Source organism: Paracoccidioides brasiliensis (assembly GCF_000150735.1).
Source record: "Paracoccidioides brasiliensis Pb18 unplaced genomic scaffold supercont2.4, whole genome shotgun sequence".
NCBI lineage: Eukaryota > Fungi > Ascomycota > Eurotiomycetes > Onygenales > Ajellomycetaceae > Paracoccidioides > Paracoccidioides brasiliensis.
In genome coordinates this window covers 1,354,864-1,381,724 of record NW_011371361.1, presented here as the reverse complement: position 1 = coordinate 1,381,724, position 26,861 = coordinate 1,354,864, and the positions used below count along the sequence as shown (strand labels likewise).

Here is a 26,861-nt window from a genome sequence, read left to right as displayed (position 1 = left end):
CTTTGCCGTCATAACCTGGGCAGGTGGAGCTTCTATACTCTAAGTTCCCACCCTAAGGCTACTTAGTGCACTAAGTACATATTCTGCTGCTCGAAGGATTAATGTTGTACCCACCCCCCCCAAGATTGTGGATTTCTCTTGGGTGCCACTGTACCAGACGTCATGGCAACACCTTGCATTGTTCCGCGGATTCATCCCTGAACGAGCACGTTCAAACTGGCCAGGATATTTTGTACTGGTTTAAACGCTAAGGAAGTACGGTTGTTCACTGGCAAATCCTTGTTGATTCTTTTCCTGCCTTACTGAACAAAGCTTAGAGGCATTAGATTCATATGATGACGGATGATAGTGAACAGAGAGATCAACATTTCCGTGACAAAAGAAGAGTTGGTCGAATTCACACGCCAGCATCTTGCGGCGGGCGCTTCCCGCGAGCTCCGCTCTGGGAGGAGGGGCCATGGATATGCCGTTTAATATCCAGGTAACAAAATCGGGTGGAAGATACCGGTGGGCCATATATATGCACAGGGGAAGCTGTAGGTATTATTATTACCTGTGATGGTAAATATATGACAGTTAACTTCCGCAAAAACCCCGAAATGTCCCTGCTAGATGCAAAACTATATCAAAAAAGAAAGCAACGAATACTTCAAGTAAAAAGCCGAAAATTAGGAGAAAACCATTCCAACGCATAAGGGTATATCCGAAATCAATACTCAAAAGGGACGACATTGGCTCTCCCCCTCCCTTAAAAAAAAATAAAATAAAGAAAAAAATAAAGAAAAAAAGAAAGAAAAAGAAAGGAAAAAGAAAGAAAAAGAAGGAAAAAGAAAGAAAAAGAAAGAAAAAGAAAGAAGAAAAGAAAGAAAGAAGGAAGAAGCATCATCCATTCAAGAATCTAACAGCTGATGACGGATCAGCTAAGTTAACCCATCTCACCACCTCCTCCACAACTTCCAACCCGCCGACTTTTCCAAGGCAACTTCCACTTCAACGGCCATTTCCAATGTAGACGCCAACCAGGACCCTTCTTCTCCCAGTTTGGCGACGGCAAACACACGCCCAATCGCCAAAAATAATCCCGATGAGAGAACAGCAGTTCCCATAACCTATAGCGGGCCGGGATTAGGTTCGCATCTGTCGATAATTCCCCGTCGTCCTGAACTTGGACTACCATCGATGGCAACAAGGGTCGTTGCTGAGCAGCTAAAAGGGAATCGCCTTCATCCCGTTCTTTTCCTTTCACGGGAGCATCATTCGAGCCGGTAAGTTTTGATAAGCCTGATGATAAGATTCGTAAGTATCCCTCATCCGCTACCTCAGAACCAGCGATGCACTCTGGATCCGCATCTCCAATGCAGTGGCACAGATCAGAGATGTTTGGCGGGAGATCGGATTTTGAGATATAGATTTCGCCTGCATGAGGCCTGTAGCCCCATTCTGTCAGGGGTAAAAGGGGGACTGGGTCATTGATGTGCGTGACGCGGTGGTAGGATGAGGTCTTGTTCTGGTTGTATCTGTTGCCACTGTAATTGTGACCTCTGGAAGAATAATCAGTCGACAACGACGAGGACGATGCATTGCTCAGCTGGAATGCCTCGTTAAGATACTCTACAAGTCCTCGATTCCCAACCTTCGGTTCCCCAAACGTCGTTACCTGCGGTTGCCAGCCTCGAATCTGAAACTCAAGACCGGCAACGGCCGCAACGGCGCCACCCAACGAGTGTCCCACCACCACCAATTGGTAGTCTGGATAATGGGCTATAGTCTGTTCCAGCGGATGGAGCAATATGTTTCTAGCGTTAAGCCAAGACTGCATGAAACCCGCGTGGACGGTGCAGTTCGTGCAGGGGCGCTGGTGTGGATCTGAGGGTTTATTGCCTGGGTATGGAATATATACTTGCGGGATGGCGGACAGGTCAACGATGGTGTTTGATATCGAATAGGTGCCACGGAATCCTATGATGATACGTTTGGGCCATGGTGAGTGGGAGAGGACGAGGAAGCCGCACGAGTCGGAGAGCAGGGGGCCTGTATTCCAGGTCTGGCGATGGTGTTGGGTGTTAGATAAAAGGGATTTATGATATAAAATAGCAGCAGGATGCGTAAATATAACCACATAATCTAATAAGGAAGGTATCGACGTACTGTAACCAGTTCAAAGCCTTCAAATTCATGACAACGTCCGAGACATTGGAAGGGCTTGTACACGCCTGTTGTGCCGACGCAATATGTTATATCGACGATACGGGACAGCTCTTCGAGCGATAAGAATAATTCCTTTGATACCGTGCGATAATCCCTGCAGTTATGCACTATGCTACCATGGTTATCTGGCTGTTGTTGAGGTGAAGCTGTCGCGACGATGAAGTGGAGAAATACGGAGAACAGAAACAATAATTTCATCGCGACATAAAGGGAGCAGGGAGCAGGGAGCAGCTAGTTCATTGCACCATCTTTCAGGAGAGTACCAAGCAAGGCCAATAGCCCTTATTATCGCAGAAAAATAAACCGAGAATTCGAAGATGAGGTAGGTTGTTGGGGAAGACAGCTTGTGTTCTCGTGTGTGTGTGTGTGTGTGTGTGTGTTTATTTAACGCCCGGTTAGTCCACGTGCCTTATGGTCACGTGAACTAGTAGAGTCCGCGTCGAACTATAGGGCGGGTAGAGCTGCGCCCGTAGGCGACTACCTATCTAGTAGCTATCTTACAAATGAGGCAAAAGGGTTGCGTATTGCTGCACCGGCAGAGCCCATGGGTCGGTTGCCATAGAGCAGAGGTTTTGAGAGGTTTTAGGTTTGTGGGAGGGAGGTAGGGGAGGCGGATAGGAAGGAAGGCAAGGAAGGGAAGAAAGGGGAGGAGAGAGAGGAAGGAGGAGGAGGTGGTGAGGAAGACGGGGGCAGGACAGAGGAGAGGATGGACTGTGGGATCTGATCTGGAGGTGCGCGACGGCGCATTGGACAGATATTCTGATAGAAGGCTGTTTCTCTTAGCCAGTTATTGAAATCTAGGGCCCCACGCGAGGTTGCCAGTGTCTCGCGAAGATTGTAGATAGGCCGGCGCCGCTTTGCTGCTTTTCTTGCAAGAGTGCAATAGTAGAAATGTTCTGGGGTTTTGCTATGTCCGCACCGGCAGTAGCACTCTGCATCTTCATGCTTAAGGCGGCTGTGGTAGGCTGCAAAGTCTCCATGACCTGATCGGGCGGCATAGAGCTTTCTTAATGTGAAGCGTGAAAGTTTTGCCTCTGTTGAGGCTCTCTTTAGTGGGATCTCCAGCTCCATATAGCGTTTGGGCCGATTTTTGGCCCAGTAGTTCTCAAAGGCCCGTGTGGTTTGTTCCATAGTGTGCCGCTTTATATAAGCTAGAGTGCCTATGCTGTCGGGTTGAGGTACCATGCTTGCACTTGCTGCCTGCGCTGCGGCTGCTTTGGCTTCAAGATCTGCCTTTTCATTACCAGCCACGCCTGCGTGGCCTGGGACCCATCTAATGACCACCCTGCTCTGGGTGGCCAATGGGAGCCTATCCCTGCTCTGCCAGGCCTTTATGGCTTTCAGAAACTGCGCGAAGACCTGCTGGCTAGAGGTGTTTGGCACGGATCCAAGGGCTCGTGCTACCTCCAAATTATCTAGGCAAATGTAGACGTTGCTGGCAAACTTCGCCTGAGGTGAGGTGGTGGCTTCCTTTAGGCCCTGCAGGGCTGCCATTGCCTCTGCATCAAAGACCTCTGCTTTATCCATTGGCAGGTTTCCTGTGGAGATTGGACGGTGTTCGCTACCCCAGCATATAGCCCATCCTGCACCAGTCGCGCGCTGAGGGCGCTCTATCTGTGAACCATCGGTGAAGACCACCAGATCCAGGGGATTGCGTTGTTGTAGCCAGCTCTTAAAGTCTTGTGCTGCCTGTTCCTTTGTGCGGCCTGCCACATACCCAATCTGCAGATCTTCTTTCCTGGGAAATCTCATCCAAGGGGGCGTGAGTAGAGGGTCATATGCTTCTATCCCACCAGCATGACTGGACGCTCTAGACAGACGTGTGGTATAGGGCTTGGTGGTAGCTACTTTATTAGAGCGCCTCACTAGCGGGTGCCTCTTGTCAAGCTTTTTGATTCTTACTGCAAATACAGCACGCCGGTTGTCTAGTGTCTCTTTCATTGGCATGATTCCTAGCTCACGGTGTAGAGCTGAAATGGGTGTGGTCTTGTAGACTGGCAGTGCCCCTCGCAAAGCATCTCTAAGGGCTAGATCTAGCTTTCTGACTAGGCAATCCATTCGATTGGAGATTTCCTTTCCCTTCTCCATTCGTGTGGCTCCAGGCCACCAGGCCTCTGCTCCATAGCAGAGCACAGAGAGCACACAGGCCTGAATGGATTGTCTAAGCAGTTGTACTGGGGCGCCTCTTGCCGTGTTGCTTAGTGCCCGTATGCCATTAGACACCTGTCGTGCCTTAGCCGCCATGGTCTCCACGTGTTTCTTGAAGCTCAGTTTTCTATCTAGCCAGATTCCTAGATATCTTATGGAGCTTTTCACTGCATTTGCTGTAATAGAGTGAGTGCCAGATGTTGTTTCAAGGTCAATTGAGGGGTTTGAAAGGATTCTGCGCCGTGTGAAGTGTGCTATCTCAGTTTTGGCAAAATCAAATGTTAGCCCTTCTTTGCTGGCCCAATCATTTAGCAACTTGAAATCCTCCTGGAGAGTAACAACATTCCCTTCAAGAGTGGTTCCAGCACTAAGCAGTCCTAGGTCATCTGCGTAGCCTGAGCGTGCACGTCTTCTTTGTATAGTTCCTAGAAAGAACAGAGGCTGAATAAACAGCATGAATAGAATAGGTGAGACTGGCGAGCCTTGTGGAAACCCTGCTGGGATATCAAAGAGCTCTCCCAGGAGTCCATCCAATCTGATCCTGCCTGTGCGTCCTGTCATGAAGCTTTCCACCCATCTAATTAAATTTGGTGGCCAGCCTTGTTCTTGCAATCTCCGCAGCATCCTTCCTCTGAGTACAGCATCAAAAGCACCCTTGATGTCCAGAGTAAGAAGAGAGACTACTTTTCCATGGGCCCAGGCTTCCTCTATATCATGAACCATCGCTGCCACTAGGTCTGAGGCAGCCCGCCCAGGGAGGGCTCCAAAGTCCTGGGGGTGGACAATCTTCTCTTGTATAGCTGTCCAGGCCAGCCTACGGGCTACCAGGCGTTCCAGTCCCTTCCCCAACGTTGAGAGAAGGGCTATGAGCCTGTAGGATCGCGGGAGTGTTGGATCTCTGTTGACCTTAGGCAGCACAACCAGTGTGGCATCTCGAAAGGAGGTTGGGTGCCAGCCAACCCTAAGGCAGGCTCTGAACAGCCTTTCCACCGATACCTTAATATGTGGCCATGCCTTTCGTAGCACCTCTGTTGGCACTCCATCAGTTCCTGGAGTGGTATTACCCGTGTTCAGCAGAGAACTTTGTATCTCATGTGCTGAGGCAACAGGAAATGGTAATTTGACAGATGGTGGGTTGGACCAGCTAACTGGGATATCCTCTCTGCTTGCAGCCTTCTGTAAGAGCACCCGTTGCAGAAGGTCTCTTTTCTCTCTAGGGGTTGTTCGCGTTCGCCCAGTCTCTTCATCTACAAGAGGGGGGGAATGAAAGGAGCCAGTTGAATGGGCCCATTTGATCATCTTAAAGATATCTTTCCCCACTGAGGCCTCTGCTATCTTGCCTCGCCAGTATTCTCTCTTGGCTTTCCTGGTGATCCTGGCTACGTTGCTTTTTGCTTCTCGTAAAAAACTAGAGCCTAGGCGCTGTGCACGATGTAGTGTTGTCACTGCTTTCTGGCAGTCCTCATTCCACCATGGCTGACCTGTGCCTTGCCCGGTGCTCTTCTTGGTGGAACTTTCCAGGGAAGCTATTAGTGCATCTGTGATACCTTTAGCCAGGGCATCCAGCTGATCTGTATTGGGGTACTCTGGGATATCACATAGTTTGTCTAGTTTTGGCTTATAGGCCTCCAGCGTCTGGTTAAAGACCTTCTCATTCATGGTGTCGAGACGGAAAAAATGGGGTGGCCTGTCAGGCCTTGCGCCCTGTGGAAGGCTGATTTTGGTGAGAAGAGTCTGGTGGTCAGAGGAAGTGTAAAGGGATCTGTCCACCTGTGTGTCCACTCCTTTGATAACTAATTCCGGGGTGGCCCAGGCCAGGTCTATCATGTTATGCCCACGTGTGGGGGTGTCTGGGTCCATGGTGAGAGTAAAGTTGAAATCCATGGTCCATTGCAGGAATGGTTCCGCCCACATGCTTGGAGGCACTCCTGGTTGCCACACGGGGTGCTTCATATTGAGGTCGCCAGCAAGGAGCAACGGGAGTGCTGGGACAGACCAGGAGAGAAGACAGCCCACACCTTGTCCAGGATCCTCTGCGCCTGGGGGTGCATTGTATATGTTGACTGTCTGAAGCTGTAGACCCCAGGCCTGTATGTGCAGCATGTGGATGTCCCGGTTTTCTGCCCAGGGGCCTGGGACTGCATGAGCATGGATTTGTGGGTGTTTACGCACATAGGTGAGGACCCGTGGCTTCCTGTCCCACTTTTCAATTGGGGCAAAGCAGTTGAATGCTGGATGCTTTTTGGAGATGCGTTGGCTTAAGTTCCTGTGAATCCAGGGTTCCTGTATGAGAAGGATGTCAGTCTTTCTTTCAAACGCTAGATTGAGGGCCGTCTCGTGTGCTGGGCCCCCTTTTCCTACGTTGACTTGCATAATCTGCAGGAATTGCGGGGACCTAGAGTTCTTCTTCATTGAGTAGCTGAAAGGAGGGTGTTGTTGCATGAGGTGACATGTTGGGTGTTGCATTAGGTGTTGGGTTGGACACCATGCCTAATGCTGTGCCTGATGCTGTGCTCAATGCTGTGCTTGGTGCTGTGTTTGATGTCAGCGTGAGGTTAGATCTACACTCAGTAGAGTCATTCAACCTCAGGTCTGCTGATGGACCTCGACCACCGCATTTGCTGTTACTTGCCTTGGCCAAGTATGCCTTACTCTGTGCATTGCGGATATCCCTCAGCTGGTTTCTTGAGTGCCTTTGAACAGTCCCATTCTTTATCCCTGGTCTGGCGGGGCAGGATGGATCATCCGCGGCATGTGGTCCAAGACAGTTAGTGCAGCGATTGGGGCATCCACATGCTTCATTCTCCTTATGACAGGATGGATTTCCTTTCACATGGTTCTTAGAACTGCATTTTTTGCAGCGAGGGACGCGGAGGCAGTATCTCTCTTGATGAAATCCCCAGCATTTGCTGCATTGTTGTATTTTGACCTTAGGTGCCTTTCTGATCACTGGTCTTTGATATCCATATAGTTCCACTTTTGATGGCAGGTTTACTGCTGTCTCTTGTGAAAAGTGTAATATAAGGGTGGCTGTTGGGTTTCCAGGGTGTATTTTTGCCCAGCGACTCTGGACAGGCTTGATTCTGGTTTGGAGTGTGAATTCTTCTGTCATGGATTCTGCTGAGAGACGCAGAGTTCCACCATCATAGTCACTAATCTCCATGGGCAGCCCAGGAATCAGGCAGGTGATCCAATGTTCTTCCTTCTCTATCTGAGCATTGGTGAGAGTGGCTGCTAAAACATTCTTTTGGGCTAGCAGGGCCTCCATGTCTTGCAAGCTTCTAGGAATGATGGCAATGCCTGTGGGGATGGCTTGAACTGCTGTGATGGCTGCTGCCAAAGGCCCCGGGAGTTCAGCCTTCAGCTTTCTAAGAGTAGCAATTGGGCTTGCTTTGCGAGCTAGATGATCTGAAGGCAGGCGCGCGAGGATTCGTGGTGTTTTTCCTTCTCTGGGGTTATTCCTAAGCAGGGGTTTCTGCAGTACAGTTGCTGGTGTTTTTGTTGCATTGGTGCTGTCTGCAGCTGTCTTTGCATAGGTAGGAGCACTTGCATCATTTGCACCAGTGGAGCCAGCAGGCTTGATTGTGGTGGACTGCTTAGCTGTTTCTAGACTTCCATTGTACCAGTCCTTGACTAACGCCTTCACGGCGGCTCCAAGGGCCAGTGCCCTTGATAGGCCTTTTGCCTTCATGATATCTAGGTCTTCTTCAATCCGATCAAGCATATTTGCAGCAGCTAGTGCTTCTGCATGGGATTTCTGTGCCTCAGCCTCGTGGGCGGCTAGGAGATCGCTAGCCATCGGGCCACGTAGGTTGAGACGTATTGGTGCGACATTTCTGCTCTTTGAGCTGCCTGCTGGTGTAGGGGAGCTTGGAGGCTCCATGTCATTCAGTTCACATGTGCGGCGGGCGATTGGGGTGAGGAGATGGGGTCTCTTGGGTGGACGGCGTATGGGGGAGCAGATGCGCGTCAAGGCTCGGGACGCGTTCGGTGGTGTTGGGGGGCTGGGCGCGCTGGCAGCGCTGCGTCGGCACGCCATCAGGCTTGCTGCCTGAGGGGATGGGAGAGAGCTTATAGGGATGTGATCAGGATTGATTAAGATGTTTGACTGAATTATGCTTGTAGCGTTTCCGGTGCTTGTGTTCTCGTGTGACATTTATAATGTCCCGCGACCTTAGGTGATGTTCAAGGGTCATGTGATAAGTTTAAGGTTATTTCAATCTTTGGAAGCTCCCGTAGTAAAATTAGAAAATATCGGAGAAACAGATCAACCCATGGATGATATTTGAGATGTATGAAAAAATAAAAATAAAAATAAAAATGGAAATCGTAAATTATAAACAAGATCACAAAATAATATCTGTATATATATGTATGGGTGCATCTTGAAGTCCAACAAGAAATCTTTCTTACCAAAACCGAAAAAGGTAAATGAGAAGAGAGAGGATGAACGATGAATCCAGGGCCTTTAAATGCAAGTATACCCTGCCCTTTTCTAAGAGAACCTCTCATATCTGTCCAAAACTAAATCAAAGTATATATCAAAAATATATCCCTAAATATCATAAAGTGATCCTGCACATGTGACATTTTTCATTGGCGTTCTCGCCATATCTCCCGAAAGCGACTCACCCACCAACTTTCAGATGATCTATCTCCCCAATTCCAAACTTGGCACAATAACTGGCCCATACTTAACCACATTCCCATACGCGCCATCTCCTTGCACTAAGAAATCCACCGCAAGACTCAATTTCGGAAAGGTGGTTGATCGCGTCGTAGTTGTAGGACTCATTAAGCCATAATTGGTCTGGACATTTTCCGGGTCGTATCCGACGAAGGCAACATAGTTGCGCCGGCCCATGAGTTTCTTGTGCTCGCGGGGTTGTCCCATTACGTCAGTGGGGAAGATTTCCATCATGTCTTCCTTTGTGTCTGTGGTGACACCGGCGACGGCTCGTTGGCCGTTGGCAGGCAAGTAGAGGGGTTTGTTGTTGCTGTGAAGCAGTTTCATGACGTAGGAGGCCGGAGGTGTGTTAACGACAGAGGACGAGATGAACTGATACATTGTCTTGTGGTCGGTTGGGTGGGAAGGGTCGTGGACGAGGCCGGCACCGCAGCAATTGACGGCTCCGGAGAGGAAGGTCATTCGGATGCTCTTTTGATGGGCGATTCCTTGTAGGGTGCGGATGAGGTATGTTCGCTCAAGGTCCTGGGAGTTGGCGGGGTAGTAAGAAAAGAGTTCACACAGGTTCGCAACGATTATTAACGTTCGCGGTGAAAAATTCACTTACTTTCGATTTATCCGTCCACTGATCCCTAAGCTCATCGAGGATCTCAATTTCACCAAACGGGCTTAAGACACTGCCCATCAACCCAGACTTCCCTACAGCCCTCTTCACGGACTCAAACCCCGATCCTACGGCACCTTTGGCTCCCACAACACCAGCAACAGAACTAGTCACTTTTCCAAGAACATTGTACGCTCCAGTGACAGCCTTCTTGCCAGTCGCTATGGTCTGCGCGAAATGCTCCGTGGATTCTAACCGTGGGTAGATGAGAGGGACGGAAATCATCCAGATGCAATGTTGGACACTTGGCGGGAGCATTGCAACTTTTGGGAAAAGACCTTGGTACGTCGGACCAGCCATGACCTGGTGAGGATTTCTTTCAGAACGGCAATCGGCTCCTACCACGGCTATGGCAGGGCCAAGGTATTTGACAAAATGCCAGCCGGTTCCAGTTATGCTGAAAAGATCTATATCGTTGTTCACGTGTCGCAAGATTTCTTGGGTGGCATGATGTTGGAACAGGAGGTACATCTCGATGCCTACTCTACCGATGTTTTTAAACATATTTGAGAATTGCATATAGTCCGGATAAGAACCGAATCCGTCAAAGCTGAAAGGAGCCATATCAGCAAGCAAACCTCAGAATGAAAAATCCCGACAATTTATTGAATTCGTCCAGGAATGAAAAACTTACATATCATGATCATCAACCTGCAATATATGGGGAATTTGGGCAAACGCTTCTCGAATATGTGGCTGATCAAAGTGACTTGTATAATAATGGAAGTACGCGTGAGTGACATCTTCCTCATGTGCAGCGGTCCACACTGCATTTTTCCTCTGTTCTTTGCCACTGATAATAAGCCACTGCTTGAGAGAAGGTATCTCCTTCCAGATCCGGTCTGCATTGATCTGGCTTCCAAGTCCGAGGTGGACATGAAACCCGCCGCAATCCGTATGTTTCTGCATGATATCTTTCCACAGGTACCCGGCGCCACCCAGACGAGCCCTCTCATTTGCGCTCACGTTAAGAGAGAAATCGTTTCCGGAGGTTGCAATGAAGCGCCAGTTCGTTTCATTCCGACCAGCGACCAGGAACTCGTATCTTGTGCATCCGAGGTGTGATGTGATCGCGTATGTCCATTTGCAAGGGTATTCTTCCATAGTGAGATCAATGCTGTATTTGTAAAACGTCCAACGCTGGTGAGTTGAAATAGGGGCTGCTTTGAGCTGTCGCGGATTGGGAGATAGGTCGACGCTCTGATGTATATGGATGGTTGGCGGCTGGGGTGCATCCGTTACCAATAGGATTGAACCTAGCCAGAGTCCACGTTCCATGTCCATGTTTGTATAGCGTAGATAGGGGCCAAAATAGACACCATTAGTTGGTGTGACCTTATACAGCTCAACACCACTTGCGGGTGGGGGACCAGTAAAACCAGAATTCATACTCATCACACCGCCCTCATATCCAGGTGTCATTGGGAGACCGGGTGATCCCAGTGGATTGCCGAAGGTGGAAAGCGACGGTGAAGCCATTGGATTAGGCCCAAAGACTGAAAGGCCTGGAGATGCGATCGGGTGTCCGCCGAACGTGCTAACTCCAGGTGACATTGGCTCATTTAGGTTGAGAGGAGTAGGTCCTTTTGGGAATTCCCACTGAGTTGATTGAGTGGGAAGATGAATGTAGTAGTATTGCCCTGAGTTGGGATCTAGGTGCGCGATCCAGCCTTCGGGAAGTGGAGGTGGAGAAGCGGGTGGGGGTCCAGTAGGAGCAGGAGATGCGTTACTAGGAGTGGGATGAAGACCAGGATGCCCATTTTGGATACTTGGTTGTGATGCGCGAGGATCTACCAGTCTAGGGTCCTTTGCAAATGCGGGGTGAACCTGCTGTAAATTAGGAACGGGAGGAGTATTGGAAGGCGGCGGCAGGGCGGAAGGTGTCATAAAACCAATGGTGATCGCGTTCAGTGAAGCGGGATGAGTAGGAGCGGTAATGCCCTGCTTTTCATTGGGATAGCTTCCATGCGCGGGGCCATAACCAGGCCCACCTAGGCTCGAATATGCTGGAGGAGGAGAAGCAGTCATGTTCATTCTCTGAAAATCTTCTTCAAGTGGATTATGAGGGTAAGCAGCAGTGTTCGCCTGTGGCGGATAGTTCACCGCACCTGAAACTTGTGAAGGAGGTGAGGATGTGGGAACAGGACCTTGATATACGGTTGGTGGGCCATGTGGCTGACTTCCTGGAAGTTCAGTGGGAGTCCAGGGCCTTGGAACTGGGTTCTGGGGTTGTGCCAAATGGTGATTCGACTGAGGAGTGGCATACTGTTGGGTACGTTGCTGTGCAGCAGCACTTTGAGCTTGTATATTACTCAAAGTGGAAGTGCCCGCAATTCCTGCTGCAGCGTATCGAGACTCAATATCCGAGAGACCTGGAGGAACAATTGGTGTTTCTGGTGGAGGGGGAGAACCGCGCTGCGCCTTTGTAGTTGAGGTTGAAGCGGTAGAACCCAGACGATTTACCGAGTGAGTTGTCTGGGGGGCTGCTAAATTCGAAGATGAAGAAGTCGCATGATTGTTTGGAGAAGACCAGTGTTGTTGGTGATAGTCGGGGAATGGGTTTACTTCCGTAGAAGTCCTTCTCCTCTGTTCCGGCATTCCTGCGGTAGTGCCGTCTCCCGCAGAATCGCGCTGAGGAGGTTTTTGAAACAGGCCTTCTTTATCTGATGTCTGCGGCACCGGCGATTCTGGGACCGACTTTCCTCTCCGCTCCGCAAGGCTTGACGTAGCTGCTTTAGAATCTCGTCTCTCCCGTGATCGTAGCGACCGAGGTATTTCAGCGGGACTTGACCTCCCTGAGCTAGAATAGAGAGGAGAAGAAGGTTTTGGCGATTGTTTTATATTGGGTGACGGGCCGTCGTCAGGATACGGGGGTCTAGGATTCGGAGAGTTAAAAGAATGAACCTGATGTGGCCGGGGCCTGTTGTCGGGATATGGAAGGGGTTTCTGCGGAGGTAGACTGAAAGTTGAGGGATGAGTGGTTTTATCGGCAGCTTGGCCAGCAGCTGGGCCGGGGGAAGGGGTATCTCGTTTAACAATTCTCAAAGGAGAGACAGTTGGGGGATCACGGGCAGATGGAGAAGTGAGAAACATTTCGTCGTTTTTGTCCTTGCCATAGCGATTCATGGCCATCCCTTGTCCTATCCGCCAAGCACTTTTAAGTATGGATGCTTCAAGCTCTGGATCTGAGAGTTTCGGGAAGCAGCGTCAGGTGGTTATTTTTAGCAGTGCGCACAGCGAGGATTGCTGCAGTATGGTAGTTGTGTTGGTTGTACTGGTAGCCCTGACGCTTAAAAGCTGGTGGTGAGGGAAGTTTGCGCAAGGGAGGGGGGGCAAGAGAAGTGGGGAATGAAGCATGCGACCTCCAGGGCAAGTGGTTGGTTGCGGATCGAGAATAGAATGGGGGGGAAGAGATTAGACTCCGAGATATCAAAACACAAAATGAAAAGTTGTGAACCCGGTTGGATAGGGAAGACGCTCTCTTTCGCATGAAGAAGAGGATATCTTATCTGAAATAGAGGAGATGGGAGAAAGAAGAAGAAAAGGAGAAGGAGGAGGAGAAGGAGAAGATGAAGCCGGCGAGGTTGAAGGTGGAGGGTGTATGGCTGTATGGATGGTATGGCTAATACCCTTGGCCGCAATGACAAGACCCACAGAAATGGGGTAGTCCGCAGCCCATTGGCGTCTCCATACACGCTCGTACCGTCTCGAAGCCCTGTTAGGTCGCTGGGGCGACAAGGGCAATTGTGTTGGACATCGTTAAAGGGTTTTTGGGCATCAAGATCCAGTTGTGTCCAGAACTGATGTAAATAGCTCTGGCAATTAAAAGAGTAAAAAATTATCAACGAATATAAAATCACGCACATGTACGTATGTGCAGCGCAAACATACGTAGTCCGTAGTCACCCCTTAATGTGCCCTGACTTTAACTTGTTTATTATGCCATCCCCACACCCACGATTCTATGGGCCCCTCCCGCTCAGTCCCATGGTTGGGCTGCGCCGTACCTGGAGTGTATGGTTCTGTATTGACCGTACCTGACCGTACCTGACCATACCACACAAGCCTTAACAAGATCCAAACCGCAGCCAATCACGTACCCCCAATCACCCCAAGGCACTCTGTTAAGCGCCGAAGGATATTGTGATGTGATGTCCTATGCCAGCGCTTGAGCTGTCAAGACTTATTTGTTGCTTGCCATTGGCCGGTATGAGCTTGGGAGGCTCTGCGGCGATGCTATGTAGCGGGATCACACATCTGCAAGAGTTCTTCAGGGCAACTAACTAATACTGTAACTACCCCAAATCCCACACCATTCGGAGCAGTATGTGCGGCCATTAAAGAACTGGGATATGAATCACTTTCGACGCGGAACTTGGAAAAAGCTGTACTTGTCCCATTTCAATGAAAATTTTTCTGAGGCTTGGGTGGGCGGCTAGTTACCTGTTACTATTGCAGAAGCATGTCCGGTTATCTGGTAACGAGTACAGCCTTCAATTCAGGGATGACAGAGCTATGTTTGCTATTTCTCTCCTCATGAATGGGGTGCCTTCGACACGTACGCAGCCATTGGACACATTCAGCAGTTAAAGTAACTAAGATATTGATCCTAGAAAGCGTAGGACTGCTTCCACCCTGCCTTGCCGCCAACAACAGGGAGAGCCACGCAACTGCCGCCAAGAACTGAAGGGGACAAATTTCCATTGGGGGGAATGAAGCAGCAACTCGAACGTTGCATGATGGGGTGATATGGGTTGCTTCCATTCTCAAACGAGATCAACTTATATATCTCGTGATGATGGCTAGGAAGCAATTTAAACGATGCAAATTATTCTCTGACATGATGAAATATTGTTTCCAATATTGCGGATGCTACCCAGACTGTCAGGAAAGTAAGTTACAGCCCCAACAACAGTCGGAGGCTCAGGTCCGGATGAGAACATAAATCCATGAACGAGAAGGGTATTGAATTTGCCATGGGACAAATCATTCCAAAAACTCCAACGCTGCAGTTGATTAAGAAGTCTGAATGAGAACAAAAGGGTATTAAGCTGAACGACGAGAAACGGGAGCTAAGCAGAGGCCTAGTTGACACTGACAGAAGACAACGGGAAGGGTGAAAAGGATGGTTTCGATGCTGCGAGGGGCAACAAAATAAGAGTAGGGAAGGCAGATATATGAAAGCAGAGAGAAGTCAAAAATTGTCAAAGATATCACCCAATAAACAAAGGCATACAGACACGGAAAATAAAGGGGAAATTGGATTAAGAATTAAACAAAAAGAGGAACTCATCATTATCATGCTTCCTTTTTTAATTTATAGCCCAAAATTTACCATCTGCAATCCTTGCTCAACCATAATCTCGACCCAATCCACATCCAGCGCATGTCCCTTCTGCATATACCCATCGTTCTGTCGCTGATGCACGATCTGCAGCACATGTCTCGTGGTTGTCACGTTGCGGCCGACGGACTCGTTTCCCTCGATGCTAGAAAGCAGATCCAGCACCAACATCTTCTGTGAGGGAGAAGAGGAGGCCACTCCCACCATAAACAATGGGAAAACAATGAAACGCAGATCGAAACGGCCGGCCTGCACGATGCGGGTGGCGACATGGAGGATGGCGGCGGTTCTTTGGGAGATTTCGAGCGCCGGTTCACCTCCGTTTTCAATACATTGGTTTGGCCACATGCTTGTGTGTGAATAGATGAAGGTGGCATGGAACAGGGTTGTGGACTATTGGAGCGGGTGTTAAATGTATCCACATATTTTTGGCATGGGTGGAAATGAATTTGGGATCAACATACATGTTGAAGTAATTCCTTTGATCGACTGGGTAACAAATCCATCTGCTGCTCCAGGATAGTTGCATTGGAAGTACGCCATAGGTGCTGCAGGGCTTGTTGGATTTGAAAAAGGCGTTTATCTCTATTTCCAGTCATGTGCGGCGGGAAGCAATGAGAACTACTTGGGTTAGAATTGTTGATAGCTGCTACATTTGCGTAGGAACTTGATGGCCGGCACTCCGATGCTAGAAGTCCCAACCTCGCTGTCAGGACGAAGATATCATGGTTAAGCTGTAAAATTGCTGGGAGACTATTTTCTTCCTCCGAATATATGATGCTCGTCCCATCCCGGCCAAGGGGGTAGAGATGGAATTTGGGAGAAGGAAGCATGTCGGCTTTCAAAGCGGCCCTGAGAAATTCTCCAGTTCCCGTGCCGCTGAATAGAGCATATAAATCAATATAACATACCCACCAAATAACGAAGGGGAATTTTTCTGTCTTAAAAACCTCGTGCCGCATAAGGAAGATTCGTAACAACCGTTCAAGATGGTGGGACCAGAGATTGGACCCTCCCGGTTCCGCTGCAGCAATCTGATATTTATCTTTAGTAATAGTTTCAGACATGAATGAGTGCGCATTTACCTCGTAAATCAGTAGCAAGAAATGGGTTAGAAATACTCCATCCGACGAAAGATCCTCATGGCATCGCATGCTACTTTGTAAGAAGGGGAGAGTTTCCTGATAATGTTGAAGTGCGGCAATGCTCTGGCCTTGCTCTTGGTGGGAAAGGCTCAGAGCAGAAACGGCCATCATGGCGTGGAATAACTATAAAGAAAAGTTAGAATTTTGGCTGAGGAACGTCAAAAAGCAAAATCGCTTGGGGCACAACTATCTTACTGGACGGAACGTGACCGCTTCCCGCTCAAAGATGTCGGATCCAGGAACATTGTGAACTTCTCCGGGAGGAGGATCACAACGAGAAGCATTTTGCACAAGATGGCTCCAGACAACCTTGCGAAAATGCAGAAGTAGCCTCGTGTCTTCCCCGTACTGATCTGTTGTATCTATGTATGTGTGGTTAAATGATTCCACGAGGTCATGAACAGGGATCTCATCAGCAAATTTGGTTGGGAATTTGAAATTACATATGCTGGAAGTTGAGGGAGATGGCCTTGTGTTGGTCCTCCAATGGCCGGGGGATGAAATTGGAATAGAGTCTTCGAATTTTGAGAGAATGACCACATTTGGATCTCCTCTTTCTGTTAGAGTAGAACTACCCCTGTTGTGTCTTATGGTTCTCTTCCCCTCTCTGTCCATGACACCATTATCATCCCCGGATCTGGGATAGCCAGACACAGATATAATATCTGTAGTGTCGGAATATTCAGGCAAAGAAGAAAAACTCTCGGGGTTCACAACAACATGATAAGTTCCGGGGGAATATGCTTCTGCTTTCATCTCTCGTTCCAAATCCGAAGTCAGAGAGGCAAATGGAGGTAAATTATCTCCTCCGGCTGATGGATTGGGGCTGCTTGCGGTCAAGGTCGGTGATGTTACTATCAGTAGTTAGCACTTAGCCCTGTGATTTGGCTCAAAAGGAAAGCATGCGGGCTAGAAGATGTCATATAACATACAATCCCAGACTGCATTTCCAGTAGTGGAGACACCTGGCATGCGCTGTTTGATTCTAAACGTATCATCCCTAAAGGATAGCCTTGGGCTATAATCGCATTCATGTCCGAGCCTCGAGCATTGCTAAGATGAAGTTTCAATATGAGGATGATGCTTTATACACCGTCAGTCTCTTCATGCTGAGCCACTTACACCACAAGTAGGATGTCCCTCGTCGCATTTTACTAGAAGACGCAATCAGTAACCTGCTTCTATTGGAATTATAATGAGATTGAGAAACACTTACCTTTGCGACTCTTTGTGATACAAGGCGCGTAGTTAGCAGCAATACCAGCTTCCCAAGTTTTGCTATGACGAAATATAACTCACCCTACACGTCCTAAGTGGAGCGAACACACAGCGTCAGAAACGTATGTAAAATTCCCTAAACCCCGCTAAGTGAAAATGAAAATGAAAATGAAATGAAAAAAAAAAAGGATTTCCAGAGAAAGATGATCCTGAGCTCATGTTCAATAATAGACCAGGAAAAGGTCACTCACCAGCACCCAGTCCTAGATCTGGGCGGCAATCGGACACGAACAGGCATTTTCACCTTCGGGTAGTCGCTCTTTTCCAATACTTCCCCCGAACCAGTTGATATAGGTGCACTATCTTTTGGTGCAATTAGTGGTAAGGGTGCAGCGTGCTTTGGTGAAGGATTCGTGCGTCGATCTGGCATAATGACAAGCCAGAATCGAAAAATTTGCTCTCATGTATGTATGCTACTATTTGCCTTAGGTATTCCCTCTTTTTTTTATCACTTTTGTTTCTTTATTTCCTTTCCCGCCAGCGAGATCGGGTAATCGAAGTAAAAAATTCAGTGTAAGGTTTAGAAGAAGATCAAAAAAGAGCAAAGAAGAATTAGCAAAGGGAGCGTCTCTGAGAAGCCCCGGGAGAGAATGGTGAGAGGGATGAAATGACAAATTCAATATGCATATCACTGAAATGCAAAGGGCACAATTTTATCACCCTGATATCACTCGGCCCCCCCCCCTTTTTTTTTCTTTTTTTCTTTTTTTTTTTTTTTTTGGTGGTGGTGGTGGTTATCAGAAAAGGACGTATCGAATCACCTGTTCTTCTTGGATTTCTGTAGCGATGGAGCAAATCTATGAGATTTATGTCTTGGAAGAGTAGTGGGTATATTTGTATATGGGTAGGTTGGAGGGCAAGGGTTTGACCGCACCAACGACTGAAGATAAAACTCCTGCAGATGTATATGAGTGTGGAAAGCTTTGACAACAACCAAGTAAGGGGAAGAGAAGAGTGAAACAAGAATTTGTTTCACAACGTAAAAAGAAATAATCATCAAAGAAGAAATAAGAAAATAAAATAAAAATACGCAAGGGGCTTCTGTTGTGACTTCAGTAAAAGATTTGAGAAGTGGTCTGCAGCTACTGCATCAGCGTTATCAGGCAGAGAGAGATAGGAAGATATAAATGTAAAAACATCACCCATCCTGTGCACACTAATTTCTGGAGAGAATGGGCAGTGTTATACCAATGTCGTAGCTGCTCCCTGTAAGTCCCAGCCGCATGAGAAACAGTCACAGTACCAGAAGCAGCATAACGTAGCAGAGATGTTAAAAAAGGACAGAAAGAAAAAAAAAAAAAAAAAAATCATGCCAGGGACGAGCTATCAATAGGTCTGAGCATTAGGTTGGAAAAAAAAATCTATCTGCATGTCTTGATGCTCGCAGAAACTTTCTACCCTGCCTGTAGACCCGGGAGATCTGTGTTAGTGACATCTCCGGAATAATAATACTAAGAAACAGTCCGTCGTTATGATTCCCGACGTGCCCTTAGCTGACAGGAATATCCAAGCCATCCAATGGCCCATGGAGTCCCCCGGATCGTCGAACGGGCTGTTCTACTGTAGCCCTAGAAAAAATTCGAAGCATCTGGAGTGGGGGTGATGGAGGGATAAGCAAAAATTTGTGGCAGAAAAAGAAAGTTAGCCCGCCTTTTTGAGGGTTTTGCGTCATCGCCGACGGGTGTCCGATCATCCGCTGACAAAATTCCCATTCTTTGACCATCTTATAGACTGGGATGCATAGACTAGCGCAGGCAGTCAGCACCAAGCCATCAGCCAAAACAGCCCGCTCGGAATACCAGGTGTGACGGTGTTCTCACTGCGAACAAGCCCGACCGGACCGACGTCGTTGGCAGAGATCTGTCCAATATAATGCTTATTTTCATCGGCTGAATTGACCAGATGGCATCTTGTCATCTGCACTAAAAGCTTCTGGATTCCTTCTAGAATGTCCCCGCAGTATGCAGCTTTGATTGTCTTGCACCATTGTGCAATGTGCATAGGGCAACATCGGGCTTGCATGAATGGCTTGTTGGCTATTGTTACCTTCCCTGCCGCTCATACCGCTCTGCAATTATATTGGCTTCGAATTTCAATCTTCTTTTGCCTTGTATGATTGAACCTCGGATCAGGTTGCAGGAGGCACGTGAGAATAAATTGAATGTGGAAACGAAATGGTTCGTGGCTGCAGCTAACTTGTTCCACAAGAAACACCAATAACGTCTGGACAGTGATGCATTTTGGCGTTGAGGGGAAAAGAACGCTGCCAGTATTTATGATGATCTTTCCTTGCTTTGAACCCTCCAATTTAACTTGTTGGTTTGGCCGTGCAGTATAATTTCACGGAAACCGATATTCGTACATGAAGTCACATTGCTCAATTACCCCCGTGGGAATAGGCAAACATACAAGCATGCAAGCTTAACATGATAATGTTCATGCTTAACAAGTTACAGAAATATAAATTTGCGCTCCTATTGAACAATAATTGACATCCTGAGGATATTTTTCTTTCGTGTGCACACTCGCCATGACACAAATGACGTGTGCCGTACAGTTGCTCCCCGACATTGATAAAGTACGGGGGGGGGTCTCTATACCACTTTTCATTTTTTTGGGTAACGCAAATGTAGCGCCGTGTGGCTGGTGCTTGCCGAATTACTTCCCATGTAATGCAACTTCAAAGTTATGCCACTGAGTTTTCTGGCAATCCAACTAGTTTAGCATGTCAGCCCTATTCATATTCCTTCCGCTCTCTAAAGATCTTAGTGGGAGCTCGCACAAACGATAAACTAACCTGCCCTTGGGCCATGGTCAGTCTGCATATGTGTGGCATGCCAGGTACAAGGGGAAGAAGAAATAATAGCCATGCTATCATATAAGTCCACCGTCGATGCTGCATGCACTGCATGTCGAAAGATATCCTGCTCTTCCAAATAAGGAAGTTTAGTTAGATAATTGTGGAATGGTGAGTTGAGATTCGCTTCATTCTCCCTTCATTTTCCTTATAATACCCGCCAAATTCGACCCACTCTGCAATCTAATCCATTTCCAGCATTTAACATGCCTGAAGGAGATCTTTACGAGATCTCCCCTAGTGCTTGGCGCAGGACAGTCTGGACCTGGACGGATCGTTCGACTGCTAGCCACCCTTGAACCTGCTGGCATTGTTCTTGGGTAACTTTAATTTTAAGTCCATTGCATGCCTGTATGTATGCAAGAGCTGCCTGAGCACGACTATGCCTCGTGTTTTCCACACACAGGTCAAGATCACGGAATAAGAGTTGGTCAGCTAGAGATAACAATGCAGTTTGAAGACCTTTGTTTGGCTCTCCAGTAACTATCTCAAAGTCAGGATTTGAAATGGCGTTCGTGAGATTTCCGAAAACCGTATTGAGCCCCTCGTACTCAACGTTGTAGACAGTCCTGCCACCGTATGTAACAGCCTTGCCGATAATCGGAGGTATTTGAGATAGATATTGGGTGAATGCTGCACATAAATTAGCGAAGACAAGCCTTTCGTGAATGTCTGATTCTAGCATACCAGAAATAGGAATTGAGGGATTAAGGCAGTTGAAAATGCACTCTACACCCGCAGCAAGTGTTTGTGTCTCGACCCTAGAAAACGAATTAGATCAAGAGCAAATACATATATACAATGCCTCAGCTCGTCCACTATGCTATACTCACTTTGAAGCACTACCGTTTCCCGTGTCTACTTGCATTTTTTCTTTGGAATCGTCGGCCAGATCCTCAACCACCTGGGAAACAATTCTTATAGCTTCAGGCATGAGGTCTAACTCATTCCAAATTTTCGCAAATTCACCAAGAGATTTGAGTGCATGGGGCCTATAAGCAGGATTGTTTCGCTGGGCCTCTCTTACCACAATAGCCTGCATAGCGGCGGTTAGAATGTACGGTGGATAAAGAGAACCCATGAACGATACAACTAACCTTCGATTGATCACGAATATCGCTCTGCTGGCCTAATGAAGCTTTTGAATTGCGCGAAAATTTAACGAACCCTTCCAGTACCGTCTCCTTTCCTTCCCAAGTCTTTCCTGAAACGGCCTTTTCGATAATTGGCCAAATACGCTCCGAGGTTTCGAGATCAATGTTGTCGTCTAGTGTTGAAGTCACCTTTGCAATGGCAAGGGCAGAAGTGTGCTTAATGGCCCAGCGCAGAGAGTCGAGGTGGCTAGAAATAATCACCAGAATTTCCTGAAGATAGAGTGATACGGCGCGTGATCCGCTGACGTTATCATTCCACGTTTTTGAAAAAAGATCCCTGACCTGCTCGTCCGTATCATGCATAGCAACAAAGATAAATGGGAGGAAGGCAGCCGAAAATGCTGCGATACGGTCATTTGCCAGCTTTGAAATAGAATGTAAGATCTCCCCGGAGATGACGCGGTGAGATGTCTCGTCGGCATCAAAGTATAACGATTTTGCACAGTCAATAGTTTTCAGCACCTGTTCATCTGTTGCCAATCGCATGAGGTACCCCAAGGAAGAGCTGTATGAAGCACTAATGGTATCGTTCCGGTCAAGAACATATTTCCGCATCAGTTGAACAAAGCGGTCCGCATGTGGGCGAAATAGAAAAGCCTTCGAACTGAGAATCGCTAGTACACGGCTGACGCCAACTTTGGATGGTAGGCCAATTGCTGATCGTAGCACATCTTCCAGCCTATCTGCCACTTTCTTCATGCTTTCTTCATCGAGTGACTCGAGAAGATAGAGTTCAATGGCTTCCATCATCGGAGATGTACGAATCGCTGATAGCCTCATCTTATCAATATCATGCCCGGTCAAGCCATACTTATCAGCGTTGAGATGAACGTAATTGACAGCTTGAGGTTCGAGCGAACTTAACGATGCAAGAAATCTTTCTAATATTTGAGGTACGAAGGGGCGCAGTGTTTTTCTGGGGCTTTTCTTGATTATCTTCGTTAATGTTGTTATGGCATAAACTTGTACATCTTCTGCGGCGGACTCCATACCCTCACGGCTGAGGAGAAACGGAATAATATGCTTTAACATGACCCTTGCCCGTTTCGAATCGGCATCACTAGACTCCAAAGCTCGAATAACGATATTTGTGAGAACCTGGCAGAGTCTTAGGGCAGCTTGGCGCACTGTCGCCTTGATATCGTCCAGAACTTTGAACGCTTTGGTAAGGATATCGCCAAGATATTTTTCGTACTTCTCAACAGACCGTCCTTGAATTAGGTCAGCGATTGCTGCACAGCTTGCCTGCCGCACCCTCCACTCTCTACCAGTCATGATACTTTTTAGCAGGTCATCCATAATGGCATCGAAATTTGAGTCGATCACAACATTAGAATCTTTAACCAGAGCATTCCAAATATCGTTCATTGATCGCTGCACATTGGTGTTGGGGTCGAATCTGTATCGATATAGCTTGGGATACAGTTTAGGATTTTGCGCAAGGTATCCGTTGAAGTTTGAATCAGAAAGAACATTGCTGAGTCCAAATCTGCCAAACGCTGCACGACTTGACCAGATCGCATTATTGGAAGCAAGGGGACATAAATCGATAGACGAGGCTTGGATCTCCGACTTCGGATGCAAGTCCAATGATATCCTTATAAGTTGTAACTGATCCGTCACCTGTAGGGAGCGCACCGGGTTCGAACAGCTCTGTATCAGAGGAAATTTTGCCGCCTCCGAGGTTTGAGCCTTCCATGGTAAAGGATCGTACCAGATCCCGAACCAAGTCATCTTTAAGCTCCTGGCTGCCCATCTCATATACCAGACTCAAGCCTCTGGACCCTGTCTCCTGAACGATTTCATCTCGGTCAGACAAGAGCCATACAAAAGTAGCCTGGCATTTCCGCAGACGGTCTTGTACTTGCGAAAACTGTCCGCAGTATTGGATCAAGCAGAGAAGCCAGATGACAGATGCTTTCCTCAATGACGGTTTCGACGCCTTACAATCGATAATAATTTTATCAAGCATATCTGAAAGGATATGTGACGGTATATCTGAATTTGGCCAAGCTGCATCTACGTCGAAAGCGGTAATAAGTGCTTTCGACGACCATCCAACTGCAACGGTGCACAAAGCTTCTCCGACGGAAAATTGAACTTCTGGTCGTCGGACTTCATGAAGATCATAGAGGGAATTCAGCAAATGTTTAAACGGAGAGGATTCGGTTTCGTCTTTGGGAAGAACTAGCGACAGGCGCCCCAAACTCAGAATTGCTGTTCCTTTCTCCTTCTTTGCATCCTCTAGAATCTTATCTATAACTTTCTTCGCGGCCTCATTGGTATCGTCTCCAGGAAAAGATAATGGTTGCAAAAGGGATGAGAGACTCAGCTGTCCGATTGAAATTTGGGCAGCCTCTTTGAGCGCCAGATCTCTTGAATTGTGCAAAATATCCAGGGTAGTCTCTACAAATCTTGGGATCTGTGTTTCAGATATAACCCCCGTTCTCCCTCGAAAAGATAAGCGAGACAGAAGTTGGGTTAGACCGATTAATGCACCTCTGCAATGATTTACACCCTGGCCAACTGCAGCTCTCCAAGACTCAATCAAAAGGGCAAATGAATCGAATAACTGCTGAATCTGTGATGTTGGATAGTCCACGTGAGAAGCTAAAATACCAAATGCCTGGGCTGCTACATCCTGCGATGCGACGTTATTCGACAGTATCGAATCTTTAAGCAACGAGGCATGATTAGCAATCGGAGAAAGAAGTTCATCCGATGCGAGACTGCAGACCTCAACAAAATGGATTCCACAGCGGCCTAAGCCTTGGCCATTCTTCCAGAGGAGGCCAGCGAGAGAGGCCTTCAAAAACCGAAGAGTCGCCTCCTTGTCGCATTGTATAAGATATTTTTTGAGACTCTTCCTTGCATCTTCCTTTGTGGAGATGATTGCGTCAAGACGGTGTTCCCAGTCTGGCTCTACGCTCAAGGGCGACTCAGCAACTTGGAGTGATTCGGAAAGGAGGATATTGCGAACAAATGTAATAGCCGGGGCAAATGAATTGATATAGTTGGCAGCAAATCTGGCGGGGATGGAAATGGCTCCATCATCCATTTCGACGTCATCGCCAGGATCCCCAAAGAGAGAGCGTACTAATTCCGTAAACTGAGGAAATCTATATCGAGGATCAATGTCGGAATTTGGAGATGTTGACATTACCCAGCTCCTATCCTTGGGAGGATTAAGCATCCTATACCAGTACGGATCAAGACCTTTCTGACCCTCTTCTATAATTTCATATCTTCCTCCTGACTCCCCGCCAATGGCCATCAAATCTATCCACCGTGCTTGCACATCCCAATAAGGCAGACATCGATTTGCAAACCGCACGGCAGCAAATCTCGTACTTCGTACAATATGGAATCCTGTGTCAGAGTCTAGCGTATCTGGTTCCGCATTCATATAATGAATCAAAAGCGGACGGATTTGGCTTTGAAGATACTCATCCGCGTTACTTGCAATAGCGTTCAAGATACCTCCCAGGGCTTGCTCGATGCTCACAAAAATCTGGCCGCTTGCAGAGTCAGAACTTAGTGACGTAAACAGCCATCGGAGAAGGACGAGATCGAAAACCTTCCCCTCATCATTCTGTGAAGCCCGTTGGATTTTCGGCGCGAGAACGCCGATAGTCTCGTACGCAAGACTTCGAAGGCTAAGCTCTGAAGGACTAAGCTTTTGCGCATTGGTGTTGGTGTTGGGGTCGGGCCATCCCTGGTAAGAAACAAAGTTCATTAAACCCTCGATGGAGCGGGGTGCAACGACGTTTAAGTCTGCAGCAGAGCCCATACGGGCAATCCATGTGACGAAAGTAAATATCTGGCTTCGGAGCTTCGATGCTTCGAGGCCTTTTGCCGCTGTATCATCATTCGACAAGAGTCCTGAGTCAAGAAGCCGATTAATCCGCTCCGGTTCGGTAGTAGCCTTCACTGATTTGCTTAGAAATCCAAGAATCTTAGCTTGTAAGGCCGGTCTTGCTGGAGGAGCACCTTCCGGGCCCTTAGTTCCAAAGTAGAGGCCAAATAGCTCATCCACAATCTCCGCTCTCTCCAGATCCGGTTGAAAGCGTTTTAGTATATCTTCTCCAACGTCAGAAAGTCGACTATTCGGGTCAGCGGAGGCTATAACAGCTGCTGTAAAGCGCTCAAAATCTGTAAAAGCCCCGCTGGCCAAGAACTTCGCAACCGCAACTTTTGTCTCGGTTAGATTAAGGCCGCCAGCAACTGAAGGATTCCATGTCTCATCAGGCGACGCGTCCCTATTTACAAACCTGTACTCTGAAGGAGTAAGGGCGGGACATCTCGTAGCATCTTTTGCACCAGGCACCAAAAGCAAGAGTTTACCAAACCACTTCTCCAAGAAAGCAGCATCTGCGTCGGAAATACCTAGCTTCGTCCTCAGCGCTAGATCCTCCTCACTGCCCCTCTGAGGCAACTTCAGTAACGGTAACAATCTCAATAGCAGATTGAATACTATAGAACCCTGCGAGGAAGCAGACACTGGACCATCAATTTCAGCGATCCCCTGGATCAGAACTGGGATAAGCTCAAGTCGCTCATTAGCGGTGATCCGATCAAGTCCATGTTTGATATAGATTAGATCAAAATGGCGCACCAGCGGAGTTTTAACGTCTTTAAACTGTTTCAGCAGCACTGCAACTGGAAGGGTAATTGATGGTGGTTGGATTCTCGTGTTGATATGTTGGCAGATGGCGATAACTTTATTGCGTACTGCAAGACTTTCAGAAGCTAGTTTGAGGAGGAGTGGAGCGAGGTATGTCTGGAGGAGAGATTGAAGCTTGGAATCACTATCTGCAAGAGCAATTCTGAGCTCGACTTTGGATATAAGACTTAGTTCCCGAGCTTCATCTGGCTTAGACATGATGGAAGTTCAGGCCAAAAGATTAATTATCAAAGGGCGGAGGCTTTTATGTGAGAATGAAAAATGCTCTGAAATTTAGAAGATTAGAAGAGAATTAAAGAAAGGCCTCTGTTCAGTCAGTGAAGGGGAAGCTGAAGGTTATAAATCCACTTTTTGGGGGTAGGCAGTCATGTTGGCGTGGACAAAGCAAAGATGGTTTCTCTTGTATATGTATTGGTTCCTCTCGAGATGAAGTGAAAGCCGAAGTGATTGGCCGAGCGGAAAGGAATATCATATTTCCGGCAGCCAGTTGGATGTCTTGATTGGTCAGCAAGGAACAACGCCGGACCCGACGAAGTCATCAGTTTCTAGCGAGGGAAGGGAAGCGTTTGTATAGCATAATACTTGAAAATGAAACTATGGCATATTCACCACTTGCACAAAACATATCCACAATGTCATCAAAATCGTAATATATGGAAGAGGTATATATATATATATATGTATATATAAAG

General features: G+C 47.6%; 4 protein-coding genes across 4 annotated transcripts; all 4 read right to left on the bottom strand.

Moving 5' to 3' along the window:
- Positions 1–925: 925 nt before the first annotated feature.
- On the bottom strand, positions 926–2,406 carry PADG_03957 (uncharacterized protein; the record flags this gene model as incomplete). Its single annotated transcript, XM_010761358.1, has 2 exons — positions 926–2,044; positions 2,149–2,406. 2 exons carry the CDS (start codon positions 2,404–2,406, stop codon positions 926–928), a joined length of 1,377 nt encoding a protein of 458 aa, XP_010759660.1.
- A 6,601-nt stretch (positions 2,407–9,007) lies between these two features.
- On the bottom strand, positions 9,008–12,839 carry PADG_03956 (uncharacterized protein; the record flags this gene model as incomplete). The annotated part of the gene is made up of 3 exons (XM_010761357.1): positions 9,008–9,568; positions 9,651–10,257; positions 10,342–12,839. The coding sequence occupies 3 exons, from the start codon at positions 12,837–12,839 to the stop codon at positions 9,008–9,010; spliced, it is 3,666 nt and encodes a 1,221-aa protein (XP_010759659.1).
- A 2,185-nt stretch (positions 12,840–15,024) lies between these two features.
- Positions 15,025–17,844, bottom strand: PADG_03955 (uncharacterized protein; the record flags this gene model as incomplete). The annotated part of the gene is made up of 9 exons (XM_010760952.1): positions 15,025–15,444; positions 15,516–16,085; positions 16,137–16,319; positions 16,392–17,050; positions 17,129–17,249; positions 17,319–17,350; positions 17,413–17,422; positions 17,496–17,505; positions 17,666–17,844. 9 exons carry the CDS (start codon positions 17,842–17,844, stop codon positions 15,025–15,027), a joined length of 2,184 nt encoding a protein of 727 aa, XP_010759254.1.
- Positions 17,845–20,554: 2,710 nt separating this feature from the next.
- Positions 20,555–26,367, bottom strand: PADG_03953 (uncharacterized protein; the record flags this gene model as incomplete). Its single annotated transcript, XM_010760951.1, has 5 exons — positions 20,555–20,964; positions 21,019–21,092; positions 21,165–21,367; positions 21,429–23,177; positions 23,200–26,367. 5 exons carry the CDS (start codon positions 26,365–26,367, stop codon positions 20,555–20,557), a joined length of 5,604 nt encoding a protein of 1,867 aa, XP_010759253.1.
- Between the last annotated feature and the right edge of the window lie 494 nt (positions 26,368–26,861).